The sequence below is a fragment of the Haliotis rufescens genome, unplaced genomic scaffold (assembly GCF_023055435.1).
Source record: "Haliotis rufescens isolate VD_foot unplaced genomic scaffold, xgHalRufe1.0.p SCAF_25, whole genome shotgun sequence".
NCBI lineage: Eukaryota > Metazoa > Mollusca > Gastropoda > Lepetellida > Haliotidae > Haliotis > Haliotis rufescens.
In genome coordinates this window covers 5,952,229-5,969,082 of record NW_025963946.1, presented here as the reverse complement: position 1 = coordinate 5,969,082, position 16,854 = coordinate 5,952,229, and the positions used below count along the sequence as shown (strand labels likewise).

General features: G+C 41.8%; 1 protein-coding gene across 1 annotated transcript; it reads right to left on the bottom strand.

The window, feature by feature from the left end:
* Nucleotides 1-1,197: 1,197 nt before the first annotated feature.
* Nucleotides 1,198-15,917, bottom strand: LOC124123168. The gene is made up of 6 exons (XM_048402289.1): nucleotides 15,823-15,917; nucleotides 10,072-10,303; nucleotides 8,400-8,516; nucleotides 4,776-4,996; nucleotides 2,328-2,391; nucleotides 1,198-1,562 (listed from the first exon to the last, which is right to left on the bottom strand). Exons 2-6 carry the CDS (start codon nucleotides 10,280-10,282, stop codon nucleotides 1,417-1,419), a joined length of 759 nt encoding a protein of 252 aa, XP_048258246.1. The 5' UTR covers nucleotides 10,283-10,303; nucleotides 15,823-15,917; the 3' UTR covers nucleotides 1,198-1,416.
* Between the last annotated feature and the right edge of the window lie 937 nt (nucleotides 15,918-16,854).

The following is a 16,854-nucleotide window of genomic DNA, read 5'->3' as shown; positions in this document are numbered from 1 at the left end:
CGGGTACCCACTGTAGGTCTCAAGAAAAAGGTACAAAATGTCTGATTGGGAAACGTTTGACCGTACTCCTGTCAAAATAAATTTAGATGCACCCGTCTCCCTACTACCCGACCCTACCCGGGTACCCACTGTAGGTCTCAAGAAAAAGGTACAAAATGTCTGATTGGGAAACGTTTGACCGTACTCCTGTCAAAATAAATTTAGATGCACCCGTCTCCCTACTACCCGACCCTACCCAGGTACCCACTGTAGGTCTCAAGAAAAAGGTACAAAATGTCTGATTGGGAAACGTTTGACCGTACTCCTGTCAAAATAAATTTAGATGCATGTATAATCCGATCTTGTCATGCATACACAGAAGTTGACTGAAGTTATATAACTATGCAAACATATAAAGTCAAAAGGAATGTGTGTATAGTCAGAAAGAAATTTGTCACTTATAGAGGAACCATAGAGTTCTAAATATTTTTGGCCATTAAACAATATAATCACGTGACTAACCACGGGTCCGGGTAGTCCAGTGGGTACCCGGGTCCTACTCAGTACCCACCCGACCCGGGTACCCGAGTTACCCGTCCAAGCCCTAAAGTCTACTTGTCCCAACTATTGACCAAAGATGATTTTATCACAAAACTGGTCCTTTACCAAGTTTTGTTTTCACACTGTTTGGTTTTTGTATGCACATGGCTTATGCAACCACGAACAATGGATTTGTCCATAAAGCCGAACATGTGATCAAATGAAAACAAGGGTTTTGAGCAGCCATTCTCATCTGCTGTGACTTTAACAATATGTTCATTTGACCAGTCACACTCAATCTCATTAAAATCAGACCTCTGTTCTCGCTACCGCTAAACAAAGATCTTAGGACATCCCATTAGGGGTCACGTCAAAACGACCTTTCATCCGACCATTCAGAGCATCGCCTACCAGATTATGAAAGTGACAGTCGGAATGTGATTTCTGATCATGCAACCTCGAAAACTTTAACTCCGAACGATAGTTACGGGTTTAACGACTGAATTCATACAATCTAGACCATCTATTAGCCATTCCAGAATGTTCTTTTGTTCAGGTTTCAAATTTGTAATCGAGAATTTGTCAAAATATGTTTCCAAGCGTAGTCGCCAATTTGAAATTAGTGCCGTAAAGCACGAGAAAGCTGCCTTCTGATTGGTCATTCCATTGGTCGGTCAAAGTTCGCACAAGATCGGTCTGACGTGACCCGTAATGGGATGTCCTCAGATCTTTGTTTAGCTGTAGCGAGAACTAAGATCTGATTTTAATGAGATTGAGTCACACTGGGATTGTTTACACTGTATCAGAGCTGTATTTAGCATTTACTATTTTCCACACCCCTGTGGACAACGGCTCACGTCCTCCAGCCCATTTAATGTTTCTAACGGATAACCAGCGTTATCCATGCTCCTCATTTTCGTCATCTGCCCCGTCTTCATCAGAGCTGTGGGCGGGGGCGCTGCCATCATTGTTGTGGGCGGGGTTGTTATCAGCTCTGTTCTTGGGGACTGCTTGAATTCTGTCACCAGGGCGCCTTCGGAGCGCTGAAATCACAGTGGAATCATGATCACTTGTGCCTTCTTGAAGAACGGTGTGGTGAGGTGAGGTGAGGTGAGGTGAAATGTGTGTGTGGTGAGGCGAGGTGAGGTGATGGGGTTCAACGTCGCGTCCATGATTATTGCACTCATATAGTGACGTGCATGCATGCCAAGTAGTTGGTATTGTCAACCCAACATTGAGGCAGGTTTGTGAATACACCACAGGTCACGAATGTTCACATCTCTTTCGGACTATTCACGCATTCCTTCTGACTTATATATATGGTGAGGTGAGGTGAAATTGGGTTAAACGTCGCGTCCAAGATTATTGCACTTATATAGCGACATGCATGTACGTGTGTGTGTGTGTGTGGCTGCTTGAACTAGTCCGGACTGATGTTGATTTATAGTGCTAGCACACTGAGATACCATGCCACAGTTCAACATGAATACCCCACTCAGACACAGTACACTGACTCGGAGCCGTCCAGTCCTTGTTTTAGCCCCTAAATGCCGAGTGTCAACAAGTACCATCTTTTTACGTCTTTTGGTTTGATGCGGCCGGGGATTAAACCTTCCGCTCTTCGGGCGGACGCTTCCACAAGACCACGGAGGCGGTCTGACGAAGAATGGCATCAACATGGAGTAGTGGTCTGATTTGAATGAGACAGGCAAAATCCCTGTGATTTTCAAATACACATTTCTAATCTTCAAAAGCCTCTGATACGCCACATTTTTGTCCTGTATAAATATGTTTCCCACATGACTTACGTTCAGCCGAGTGATCTCCATCTTGACTCTGCATCCCATTGCTGCTGTATCCAGAGTCTTGTCCCTGCAACAGAACGGTACTCCCGCTAGCAATGTTATACAGTCGTGCCCCGCTTATACGGACTTCAGATATCCGGAAACCTCGGTTCCCGGACGATTTTCATTCAAAACGAAATAATGACTATATAAATTTACCCGTATATACGGAAATTCAGTTTCCGGAATGGGACGGTCATTTTCATACACAAAACACTGAAATGCACACAAGGTGTCTCACTTAGCCGGACAATACACTTCCGCTGGTGGTAATCCTTTGACTCGTGAGAAGTCAAAGTTACGTTTGAGACGAGCTTGTTTATTGTACATGTAATTCCCAAGCACAAGTTCGTGGCTTGTATAGAGACCTTGATTACCTATTACGAGAACACAGGCGATCTGGACAATTTGGAATTACTGTTTAAAATTCAAAATGTGGTAAAGTTCGAACTTCCATGACAGACTTCCAGTAAGAAACTGGTTTCAGTTATACGGAAATTCGTTTATACGGACGAATTGTGAAGTGACGCAAGTGTCCGTATAAACGAGGCACGACTGTACAAACAGCTGCTTACATTTGTATACTTATCCTGCATTGCTCCTTAATGCATTCACTGCTTACCTTACGACAACAAAAAGGACAGCGCAACACCGATGGTCCTGGGTGAAGAAATAAAGTTGCTGTTCTGAAGTCCCACTTTTACTGACCAACGCCGCTGTCCTGTGACCTTGATGACACCTAAGGTCACCTTCTTCACATCACTGCTTGTCGTAAGGTAACAGTGAATGCATTAAGGAACAATGCAGGATAAGTAAAAAATTATATCACTACCCGAGATGCCCAAATTAATATTAACAGTGTTAATTGGGTTTAAAATTTGTAACTTTCAAAAACAATATCAGTAATCATGATTGGTATCACCCATTGTATGATTTGGATAAAATAACTTGGCTTTAGAACTGAATTGAGCCATTTGTCAATAGCCCTCTAACAATACACATTAATATGTGAGTGAGTTAGTTGGGTTTAACGCCGCTTTCAACATTATTCTAGTTATATCACGGCGTGTCAGTTAATGTGGGAGGAAAGCCTGAAGTGATGCAGGTCTCTGACGTTTACCGCTTCGGTGAAACCCACGAGCACGGGTATGGTGTTGACAAACCTAGAAACATAATCGGGGCGAACTGGGATTCGAACCCACAATCATAGGTTTCTGGCGTGCCCAAAGGACGCAACTCTGCACAGCGAATCACGGCTCCTTAGACGACAGGGCCACCTGTGCCCCCTGTCACTACCTGGGATGCCAACCCAAAATTAATATTTTCAGTGATAATTCGGGTCTAAAATTTTCAAAATCAATATCAGTAATCATGATTGGCATCACCCATTGTAAGGTTTGGAAAAAAACACCTTGGCTTCAAAACTGAACTTAGCCGTTTATCAATGGCCCTCTAACAAAACATGTTAATATGTATTGTAAAATATGAGGTGAGGTGAAATGGGGTTTAACGTCGCGTCCAAGATTACTGCACTTATATAGCGACCTGCATGCACGTGTGTGTGTGTGTGTTTGTGTGTGGCTGCTTGTACTAGTCCGGACTGATGCCGATTTAAAGTGATAGCCCACGGAGATACCATGCCGCAGTTTAACATGAATACCCCACTCAGACACAGTATACTGACTCCAAGCCGACCGGTCCTTGTTTTAGCCCCTTAATGCTGAGCGCCAGACAAGGTAACAACAAGTACCATCTTTTAACGTCTTTTGGTATGACGCGGCCGGGGATCGAACCCCGGACCTTCCGGACGGACGCTCTACCACAAGACCATGGAGGTGGTCTGTAAAATATGAGGAAACTCCAGGCATTTCAACAAACACTACTGACCAGAAGGATGACAAATCATTCAAAAACATTCGCACGAACGCATCACTTGTTAAGGTGTGATGTTCTGGACAGCAGCATGTGGCGCACGGGCGGCATGCGCAAACGTGTGCGGAGGGGAACTCTGTCCCTAGGCTTGTCACTTTACAGTCATGCTTTGGTAGAGAGCAGCCATGTTGCCAGTGGCTGCCTCTGACAGTGTCAAATCAGGGCACAATTGTAGTATTTATCAAGTCAAATGAGGACTTTAATAAAACCAATTAAGGGTATTTCATAATCAAATAAGGACTAAAACATTGTCAAATAAAGACTAAAACATAGTCAAACAAGGACTAAAACAAATAAGGACAAATCATGGTAAGAATTTAGAAATTGTTTCTGAAATTGTGGGTTAACTCAAATATGGTGTAAATTTGAGTTTCAGTTATTAGACAGACATTAACTTTAAGTTTTGTTAAGTTATTTTAAAGACTTCCACTGCGTATCAACTACAATCTTTGTTTGATGTGCATGTATGATATAACATACCATTGTCTGCGGGGTTTGTTCATCAGATCCTTCAGCAATTCCGGAAGCTGCAGTTGTAGCTGTTGCAGCTGTTGCAGCTGCAGTCTGCGAAGAAACAGCTTTAGGGCAGGTGGTCTGGACAGCTGGCACTTCCTCTGCAATGGTGCCGAACTGGTCCGGAGCTGTCTGTGTGGCCATGTCTTGTGCCGAGGCCAACTGATGGCGTGACCTTGGAGTACACCCTGAAGACAGAGATTCACAAGGTCATATGTGGGTACTCACTTAATAATAGGGCTACTCGAATTTGAGGGAACAGGTACTTCCTAAATATGTCCAACTCTGGATAAACTCCAAGAATTATATACAGTCAAGTCCCGTTAATCCGACATCGTTGGTTGCATATGATTATGTCGGATTAACGAGAATTCCGGATAAACGAAATTAAGTAGTATCAACGTTTGTGATCGAAAAACTACACGATAGGTAACGATACAAACACGTAATAAAAAAGAAAAATGAAATATTCATATTGTTTTATTACATTGTTAGCGGGATATGTTTTCTAATCATGCAACCTTTAAAGCTTAGCACAAAACAACTGTTACGGACTGTATGACTTATTCAAAATACTTTAAAAAGGATAGTCTGGAATGGAAGTCGCAAGTTTGAAACTGGTACCGCAAAGCTTAAGAAAGCTGCTTTTTTAGTGGCTAACGTTGACTTCCTGTTAGGCATTTCATTGGTCGGTCATAGTTCGCGAAAGGTTGTTCTGTTGTGACCTGAAACGGGATGTCCTCGGCAAGAGAACTTGTATCTGATTTTAATGAGCATGAGGTAATCTAAGCATGTGATTAATCCTGTATTTAAAGCATTAATTGTTTATTGTTAAGCAAGTTTATCACTGCATCCGTTGTAATATGCAGCTACCAGCCGACTCGTCTCGCATCAAAACATTGCCTCCTCGTGGGTAGATGACCACGGAGTACACTGATCACTGTGTCAGAGTAACGAGACTGATTAATGAGTGATTTTGGTAATTCGTTGCAAATTTGGTGTGTCGGAGTCGGAGTGCGAGACTGTCCGATTAAGGGGTCTAAATAGCACTGATTTAATCGGTTCCCATCATTAGTGTCGGATAAAGCCGATTGTCGGATTAACGAGTGTCGGATTAACGAGACTTGACTGTAGCTGCAACCTATGTGTTACAAGAAGCTTTGCAAGATATGTATTTCTCACACTCAAGAAAAGGAACACTCTTCTTAAGGATGTGCCTGTTATGTAGCACTATGCCATTATAACAATGTGAGACTGGTTGTTGCCAGTGTGTGTAACATGTGTTGGGACCCGATCCACGGGGCGTCCGTAGGTTATGACCGGCCTCAGTAACCCTCTGTGCATCATTGTCAGCACTCCGATGAGTGTTGACCACTTGTACGTGGCTTGCGGGCACTTTGTTAATCGGTTCCCTGATGTAATAGTCAGCGCTCTCTGTACAGGCGACCTGATCAATCCAGTGTACCTTGTATAATGGGCCGGTGGCCCCTTTATGGAATAAACTCATTCACTCATTCATTCAATAGGGCTCTCACGGGCAGACAAAAATGGACTTGAGTACTCGTATAGAGCTGGGATGATACACCAAGAGTGCGATCCGATACGTATCACGATACCTTGCTCACGATCTGATACATATCACGATACTTGTATGTGCTTGTATCTGTAGTGCGTAACCAATATTTTTCAAAGACAGGATATTCAAATACCTGGAACACTGATGATTTACAGTTGGTAGTGTCAAGTATGGCGCAATGGATGAAAATATTTACTTTTTCACTACTAATTTTCACTGGTGTTTGGTGCAACATTTATAAAAGATTATATTTAAGGTAAGAATCGAAACTTTTTACTTAGTGTGCAACTGTGGTCGATAATCGGGAAGTGACATATCGTGATCCACTGATGCATCTGTGTATCGACCCACCACTACATGTGTACCATGTCAACAAACCCAATGAGAACCCACGACCCAGTTTCTTTGGCCATATATCACACAATCGATATTTTGTTATTTCTATCTCCGCTTTATTATGGTATTTGATTAACCTACAAAACTGGGGGTACAGGTGGTCCAATTATCCAAATAATTAATTCCAGGAAAGTACATCTTCCTGAGGCAAGGGAGTTAACTGACCGTAACATTCCAGTTTACCCTTGCCAAACTAGGCTGGAGTTTCTTGGCTCGATCATAGTGCCACCAGTGGCTGTTATGAGTTATGTCCCTTCTATGTCCCTTCTATTGACCAATCAGATTCCACCTTTCTTATCACTTGCATTTGCTTCAAATAAAATGATGTTGCCCAGTGAAGACGATCTGATCAATAATCAACATCTATTTTGTAATAGAACGGGTCTTACTTTGCGAAGTGCATCAAATCACGAAAGCACCTTGAATAAAAAACATGAAAAGACTTTGAAAATATCTGTTGACACGGAGTTGACACATGCTTACGCGTTTTTGATAGGGCTACATAGACTCCAGCCAAAATATACCTCCATAATTCCAGCGTAGTTTGGCAAGGGTTTGAAACTAGACTTTTATAGTCAGTTAACTCCCTTGCCCCAGGAAAATGTGTAAAATAATGAAACGGTGTAGTGGACTGTACATCTTCCCGAGGCAAGAGAGTTAACTGACTATAAAAGTCCAGTTTCCACCCTTGCCGAACTGGGCTGGAATTACTGGACTCGATCGTAGCGCCACCAGTGGCTATTACCAGTTATGTCCCTTCAAAGCCTCTCCTATGGATCAATCAGATTCCTCCTCTCGTATCACATGCGTTTGCTTCACACAAAATGGTGGCGCCCAGTCAGGACGATCTGATTGATTATCAAGATCTATATTGTGATAAAACGGGTCTTACATCGCAAAAAGCATCAGTTCACGTGAGCACCTTGATTAAAAACATGAAAAGATTTGGAAAATATCTGCTGACAACGAGTTGGCGGTGCACATGCTTTGCAAATCCTGCAATCGATCAAAGTCTGAACGACAGGTTACGAACCGGATTTTGATTTCGGTGCACGATTTTGATTGGACTATGCATAGACTCGTTAGTCCAGCCAAAATATAACTCCATAATACCAGCCTAGTTCGGCAAGGGTGGAAACTGGACTTTTATAGTCAGTTAACTCTCTTGCCTTGGGAAGATGTGGACTGTACTGAAAATCTAATTACTGTCAAACTTTGACAAATACTTCATAACCCACTTCATTATGCCTAGACCCCCCAAAATCATTCCTGAATGTCTTCTCAAGACCCAGGTAAATCCAAGGAAACCCATTGCTGAAGTTCCAAATTCCAAAAGTGACCTTGCAAATTTCTGGATCCACATCTGTGTATGTTATCCTCTTGTAAGAGGCGACTAACGGGATCAGGTGGTCAGGCTCGCTGACTTGGTTGATGCATGTCATCGTATCCCAATTGGTCCAGACACGATTATTTATAGACAGCCGCCATATATCTGGAATATTTCTGAGTGCGGCGTTAAAAAACAAACATACAAACAAATATTATCTTCTATATCTCTAGGGCTCGCTCGTTTGGTACCGAGGTCATAAATTTAGACTCGTCCCACCCCAAGTTCATACCATGCTGTTGTTGTAGACTGCGCCAAGGACTCTGCATCTGGCTATGCGTTCTTCTCAACAGGTCGGGATACTCCTGCCACATGAGTCTATCCACGAGTGGTGTTGTCACATCCAGGTCTGTAAGAGAAGTGCCATTGTATAACCTCAAGGTCAAGGACAAGTTCTTTTGGATCAACATCTTCTCACAACTGAGGCAACATTGGACTCTGAAACTTTTAACACTTGCTTGGAGCTGCATGTGTGTGTTAATGTAAGGTAGGATTATATCCTACCCAAATATTATCCCAGGGGAAGTTTTACTCTAGAGTATAGTATCCTACCTTAGTGTGGGAAATCTGGGATAGGTTATGTCCAAAAATTAAGGGTAATTAATTCATCCCAGTGAAAATAGGAAAATGTATACATGTAAATGTATAATTTTCAATAACGTGAATCAGTGTTTATTATCCCATGACAGACTTCCTTTGCACGTGCATTGCATGCTGTCATGACATTCATGCTGTCAGCTTGTCACACGACGTCATGACTTTGAGGTTTGACATCGACATTGTCAGTTGATTTGGTCAACCATGGATGGAACAGAGTATTCCAAAGTATTCAATTACTTAAAGGACAAAACATATCCAGAAAAGTTGCACTTTAACCAAAAAGAGAGCTTTGAGGCAAACATGTCAACATTTCTGTTGGAAAAAGATATTATCAAATAAAATGTTGTGTTTGTTTGAATTGATTGTTCAGATGTAAAAATTCACTAGTGAATCCGATCTTAGGATAAATAAAACTAGCAACAGGTTAAAATATTCTAGTGTTATGTATGTTGATACTTACATTTTCATCATGTTTGGTTGGGGGGGAAGGGGGGGTGAATGTGGGGGTAAATATATGTTGATAGGATTAAACACACTGGTATGGGTTCAAATTCACTAGTTAGTTAGAATCATCCTGACGCTAGAGAATTTCATCCCCCGGATAAAAGACAGGGTAGGATAATATTCACTCTTACATGAATTCATGTCAGATATTCTGCTGGGAATCCTTCCCTTGTCTCACCTAGAACGAAGAAGCCTCCATGCTGTTAGGTAATTTCAAGGGACGTAACAAAAAGTTATGATTGAATAAGAAAAATGATAAAATGATAAAGAAAATTCTGGTAGTTGTGTGCCGAAAAATTTAACCAATACTTTTTAACTTTTTTTCTTTTTGAAGTACATAAACGGCTAAAAGTTTTGTTATTTTGCAAACTTTGCATTTATGCATATTACAACATAACTTAAATGATACTCATTGAAACAGTTATTGCGAGGTACATTTTGGGGTGTCGTTTGACTATGCACCTGTGGAATGGGTTGAGTGAGTGAGTGGGTGAGTGAGTATGGTTTTATGCCGCTTTTAGCAATATTCCAGCAATATCACAGCAGGGTCACCAGAAATGGGCTTCACACATTGTACCCATGTCGGGAATCGAACCTGGGTCTTCGGTGTGACGAGCGAACGCTTTAACCACTAGGCTACCCGACCGGACCGCCCCCGAATGGGTTGAGAGCATTGAGAGCCTTAACTGTAACAATTCAGACAAAACTATACTATATCACACTTCACAGGGTAAAGCAAACTTTATTTCTTAAATTGAGCATGAGTAACCATGGACAGAATCCAGCTACAATTCACCAACCCGTGCACTGCTGCGGGACCATCCGAGAACTACCCAGATGAACCTCTTCATCTGTGTGGCTGGCCTGTCCCAGCTGATGAAGAGCCTGGTGAAGGACGTGGCGAATGTGCTGCTGTAGTGTGTTCAAAAGATCTTCAAACTGTTGAAGAATTAACACTACAACGATATAAACTACAGCTGCTGAGGACAGTCTCCCATCCAGATTTGGCATGGTGAAGATTCAAGACCAATTCTGAAACAATACAATGTGTAACAATCCTTAATGTTTGTTTGTTTGTTGTTAAAGCCGCACTCAGTAATTTTCCAGCTATATGACGTATATGTCTGTAAATAATCGAGTCTGGACCAGACAGTCCAGTGATTGACATCATGATCATCGATCCATGCAATTGGGATACGATGACATGCATCAACCAAGTCAGCGAGCCTGACCACCCGATCCCGTTAGTAGCCTATTACGACAAGCATAGTCGCCTTTTACGGCAAGCATGGGTTGCTGAAGACCTATTCTACCCCGGAATCTTCACGGCTCTCATCAACAGGAGGGACATAACTCGTAATAACCACTGGTGGCGCTACAATCGAGCAGAAATTCCAGCCTAGTTCGGCAAGGTTGGAAACTGGACTTTTATAGTCAGTTAACTCCCTTGCCTCGGTACAATGCACAGCAATAGAACAGAAGGATATGATATTTGGCTTTAAAACTACATTGAACAGTATTTCTGTTTGTAATTGTTGAGGAACTTAAAACTTAACACTTTGGTGAAACCAAACAGAGGATAGTGGTGCTAAAATAGGCCAGGGTCAAAATCAGGGCAATTCAGGAATTTGAACCCACAAGAATGTGATCCAGGCATGTTAAAGGACCCAATTTTTTAAAAAGAGGGTGGGTGAAATGGGGTTTAACGTCACGTCCAAGATTATTGCACTTATAGCGACGTGCATGTACGTGTGTGTGTTTGTGTGGCTGCTTGTACTAGTCCGGACTGATGCCGATTTATAGTGCTAGCTCACTGAGATACCATGCCGCAGTTTAACATGAATACCCCACTCAGACACAGTATACTGACTCCGAGCCGACCAGTCCTTGTTTTAGCCCCTTAATGCCAAGCGCCAGACAGGGTAAAAACAAGTACCATCTTTTAACTTCTTTTGGTATGACGCGGCTGGGGATCCAACCCCGGACCTTCCACTCTACCATTAGACCACAGAGACGGTCCTTTTTAAAAGGAGATATCAGGAGCATTAAATATGAAATGTGAGTTTGGTAATTTATATGCTTAATGTTTAGAAACTGGTAGTTATTCATTAAATATACATTTATAAATAAGGTATTAAAAAAACAACAACATTGCAATGTTCAAAATATTAAACCATATTAATACATTGTCACATGAACCAAATAGTTATCTATATTGAAACAATGTTTAATCTAAATGCCATGTAAACTATGACTCAATTTGAAGTGTCTATGTATCAATGTAAACAAACCTTAAACCCGGTAATCCAACTGTTAAAACAATATCCTGTATTCCACATCACACTATAAGCAATGTCATTCAAACACTAATTACATCCCGTGAACTGCTGGTGTCAAGACAAGAGTTCTACTCACTCATGTCATCACTGATCACACCTGCAAGTCCAGACAGACGCCACCCACGCAACTTGGTGTCTTTTCTCTTTGCGACTGCGTCAAAGGCTGACGACACGAGCCAGCGTGCACGTATTGTTTTAGCGAAAGTACTCTACTGAGCGCTACTAAGCGGTGCTATTTGGTGTGTGATTGGATTAATGTAAGGTTGGAGTAAGGTGAGGATTCTCCTGTAAACCTGACAGAGGACATTTTCTTTAGATAGAAATCCACTGATGCTTGAGTGGAGGGGGTGTCACATTCATATTGAGTCACATTTTTGGCTTTGGTCCAGAGGTCGCATTCTTTTGGAGACGCATTAATTTCATGATTTACAGTATATCGTAGGTCAATAAAGTGCAACATTTCAAATGATGTAGGGTCTATTCTCTGATCAGGTTTCAAAAGTAGTCATTTCCAAGATATGAAAATTGGTTATTTTGAACATCTATGTACAGCAGCCAATATTTTTTGGGGGGTAAATATTTTTTAAAACAATGTTGGTTCAAAGTGAAGACTATAAATGAGTGACATAGTTGTTTGGGGTAGGATTTGTAAAAAAATTCAATTGCTGCATTAACTGGAATATTCCCTGATCTGCCGTTATCCTCTGAACATATAGCTCTATTAACAAACAGCACATAATGCCTTTCTTAAACATCAATATACATGTATTTGGACAACAACAGACACAAGTTCTAATAATCACTGCACTGTCAGACCACTAATTACTTCACTATCAGACCACTAATCACTGCACTATCAGACCACTAATCACTGCACTATCAGACCACTAATTACTGCACTATTAGACCACTAATCACTGCACTATCAGACCACTAATTACTGCACTATCAGACCACTAATCTCTGCACTATCAGACCACTAATAACTGCACTATCAGACCACTAATCACTGCACTATCAGACCACTTATTACTGCACTATCAGACCACAGACCACTTATTACTGCACTATCAGACCACTAATTACTGCACTATCAGACCACTAATTACTGCACTATCAGACCACTAATTACTGCACTATCAGACCTCTAATCACTGCACTGTCAGACCACTAATCACTGCACTATCAGACCACTAATCACTGCACTATCAGACCACTAATTACTGCACTATCAGACCACTAATCACTCCACTATCAGACCACTAATCACTGCACTATCAGACCACTAATCACTAATCACTGCACTATCAGACCACTAATTACTGATAATGAAAAACACACATGGGGATATAGCCCCCTTGGCAACATAAGCTGGTCATATTTAATGAGGTAACTAAATGGATTGGCTGATCAGGCCCAGAGACATGGCTGCTTGCATGTCATCTTCATTCGTCACCACTTGCCCCTTTCCGTAACCTGCAAGAATCACTGTATTGTCTGGTCCAGACTCCATTATTTACAGACCGCCACCATATAGCTGGAATATTGCGGAGTGCGGCCTTAAACAACAAACAAACACCAAACTATATGAGATGTGAGATGATGATAATTTAGTAAACATATAAAGATGCTCTGAATATAATGATCTGTTTGGTTCATTCTATTCCAACACTCAGGTCAAAGGAAGAGTTTAATGAGGGTGCCAACTCTATTTTGGTACGCAGGATGCTGAGCCCTATTTAGGGTACCTTATTATGGATGAGGCAGTGCACTATGCTGGATACCAAGAAATGTTTATCTGTAAGCAGATGCCAATATTTTAATGCGAAAATTTATTTTTCATTTTTGTTTCTTACAAAGAGTAACAAAACAAGCTCCATGTCAGAATGATGTGATCTGATTGGTCCATGTGATTCTGATAAAATACTGTATAACCCGTCTGTGAGGGTAATGAATTTCTCAGCTGGGGAATAAATCTCTTATACCCCGCCATGAAGAATACAGCCTGCATGTGGATTTCTTATCGGCGGAATAAATTCCTTGTACCCCGCTGACAAAACACAAGCTAACCTCAGCTCAATCGAACAGCTGTTTTCTATCAATTTTGAATTTGTGTTCTTTTCAATGTCACATTAAAACATGTCGGTAAGATGAAATTGTTGTAGCAAAATCACGAGGGGTATATGGGTTTATGCGTCCTGCGTTAGGTTTTATACCATGAGCCGGAGGTATATTACTTATATTATTTAGTTCAACCTAATGAGAACACATGGTCATGGATTCTATGTGAAATCTTAGTCTAACGTACTTGTAACACTTGTGTACACCTCTTAGCGCTAAGGACCGCCTCTGTGGTCTAGTGGTAGAGCGTCCGCCCAGAGAGCGGAAAATCCGGGGTTCGATCCCCAGCCGTTTCATACCAAAAGACGTAAAAAGATGGTACTTGTTGTTACCCTGTCTGGCGCTCGGCATTAAGGGGCTAAAACAAGGACTGGTCGGCTCGGAGTCAGTATACTGTGTCTGAGTGGGGTATTCATGTTAATCTGCGGCATGGTATCTCAGTGAGCTAGCACTATAAATCGGCGTCAGATCCCGACTAGTACAAGCAGCCACACAAACACATAAGTGCAATAATCTTGGACGCGACGTTAAACCCAATTTCACCTCACCTCACCTCTTAGCACTAAGGTGATCATAACTGCCATACCTAAACATAGACTTACGAGAGTCAAAAGTGCTAAGGCAGGGCCCACTTGCACAAAGCGATCTTAGCGCTATGACTATTGTAAGCCTCTGTTAAGGTATGGGAGTTATGATTATCTTAGCGCTAAGATCGCTTTGTGCACGTGGGCCCAATAGGACTGAAGAGTACTCAAATGGGATGCCAAGACAAATTAATTGGTATGCTGGATTGCTCAAGGGAGGCATTTGGCATCCTCATCAGCAGTGCAGTCAACTACGGCGGGGATGGGGAACTCGGGTTAGGTGGGTCCTGAGGAACCAGGTACCCACAGGACGACCGGTACCCAGACCCGTGGTGAGTCATATGATATATTATTTAATGACAATTACAATAAATCTCTATTGTTACACTACAAGACGCAAATGTTCGCATTCATTCTGACTTTTATATGCTTGAGAGTGAGTGAGTGAGTGAGTGAGTGAGTGAGTGAGTGAGTGAGTGAGTTGTGTTTGACGCCGCTTTTAACATTTTTCCAGTTATATCTTTGTGTGTGAGTTTAAGTGATGCAGGTCTCAGATGTTTACCACTTCGGGGAAACCCACGAGCACGGGTGTGGTGCGGACGAACCTAGAAACATAATTGGGGCGAACCGGGATTCGAACCCACAATCATAGGTTTCTGGCGTGCCCAAGGGACGCAACTCTGCACAGCGAATCACGGCGCCTCAGACGACTGGGCCACCCGTGCCCCCTTATGTTTCAGCAAAGTAAAAGCTTCAATCAACTTCAGTGTATGAATGATCAGATCGTTTTTTACCTGTATCTAAATAGTTTTTGTCATGGCTCTGGCGAAACAATTCCCAATTGGACATTTTTTACCTGAAAATCTACAGCAGGGTCAGGTACCCGGGTAATATCACAACCGTCTGTAGCTCTTAGTGCTGGGACGAGTCCAAATTTACTTCCCGGGTACCCAACCCCCAATTACCAAACCCGACCCTACCCGCTGTAGGGCTCAAGAGATAGGTACAAAATGTCTGATTGGGAAACGTTTGACCGTACTCCTGTACACGTATTAACCAATCTGGTCACGCATACAATGAAGTTGACGGAAGTTGTGTCATTATGCAAACATATAAAGTCTGAAAGTGTGTGTATAGTCAGAAAGAAAGGTGAACATAATTTTTGCCAATAAACAATATCATCACGTGACTAACGACGGGTCTGGGTAGTCCTGGGGGTACCCAGGTCCTACTCAGTACCCACCCGAGTTACCCGTCCGAACCCTAGTAGCTCTAGTTCACTTTCGGCATTGGTAGACCTAAATGTTTTCTTACAAATGGGAGGATACCCTGCGATATAATCAAAATGTAATTAAGTTGGAATATTGCCAACTGTGTCGTCGTTACACAAGAGATGTGCCATGTTACTGTTAGATTTGATCAGATCCACCAATCCGCCCTATCCCAGTGTCCCAGAGCTGATCTAACTGTCCTGTATAATACACAAATATATACGAATATGCTTTACCTTTTTTCCGATCGAAAAAACCCAACAGACTTGAAGATATGTTATTATATCCAAGCATGCGAGGCACTTCCGCTTAAGTAATGGCCGAGCTCAAAGCGATGTATACATAATAGACTGTAATACGTTCCTAATCCGTAATATTGACATGTCAAAACCGCAGTGATCTTTTAATAAAAACGGCTGAATTATCTGATCAATTGATAATAAAATCTATAAAGTGCCTACTCGTTAACACATATGTTCTCAAAATATTTAAAAGGGTGCTAAACTGTTTATCTTGTCGCCATTCTGTGCGATGCTTATCTAATATGATATGTGGGCGTATCTCGCTGATAATACTACACTTGGTTCTGTACATATACAATATTAAACGAGCTCCAATTTTATGAAACGAGTGAAACTTTTTGGTATCTGACTCGCTTTCGCTCGTCAGATACCACAACTATTCACGAGTTTCATATAATTGGTTTTACACGGGAGCGAGTTTAGTATTTTATATATTACTTGCCATTGATACCGTTTTTAGAATTATACTGTTGAGTGTGAATAGGCTGACACCCATACGATCCACGGCATAATCCAATTGAGTTAAACAGAATAATACTTCAAACACGTCAAAACGTATAAATTTAATACCATACAACGGTCCACCTTTAGAATTCAAGCGTCCGTTCCACAAAATTACCGTAGCGTTAAGGTTATCGCAAATCACATACTCTCCACACGCAATGTCGTTGAGTAAGCCAAGGGATGTTGAGAGCTTTCAATATTTGTTCGAGAAACGTGTTCTGAGAGTACATAAGCACGCCTTTTTATATCACACAATGTGTAATACAGCTGTATGTTATAGTTACAACACACCAAGACACACCCTCGGTCCTTTTGTCTGTCAATCAAATGCCATGCCAAACCGTGCTCTTACTGCCCAAACAACGAGTAGGTGGGTGTGTTGTAAGTGACTTGTAGCACGGGTTGCGACGGTCATTCCAAAATTGCGCGAGTTTGTGTAAAATTTAGTGACGTATAATATGA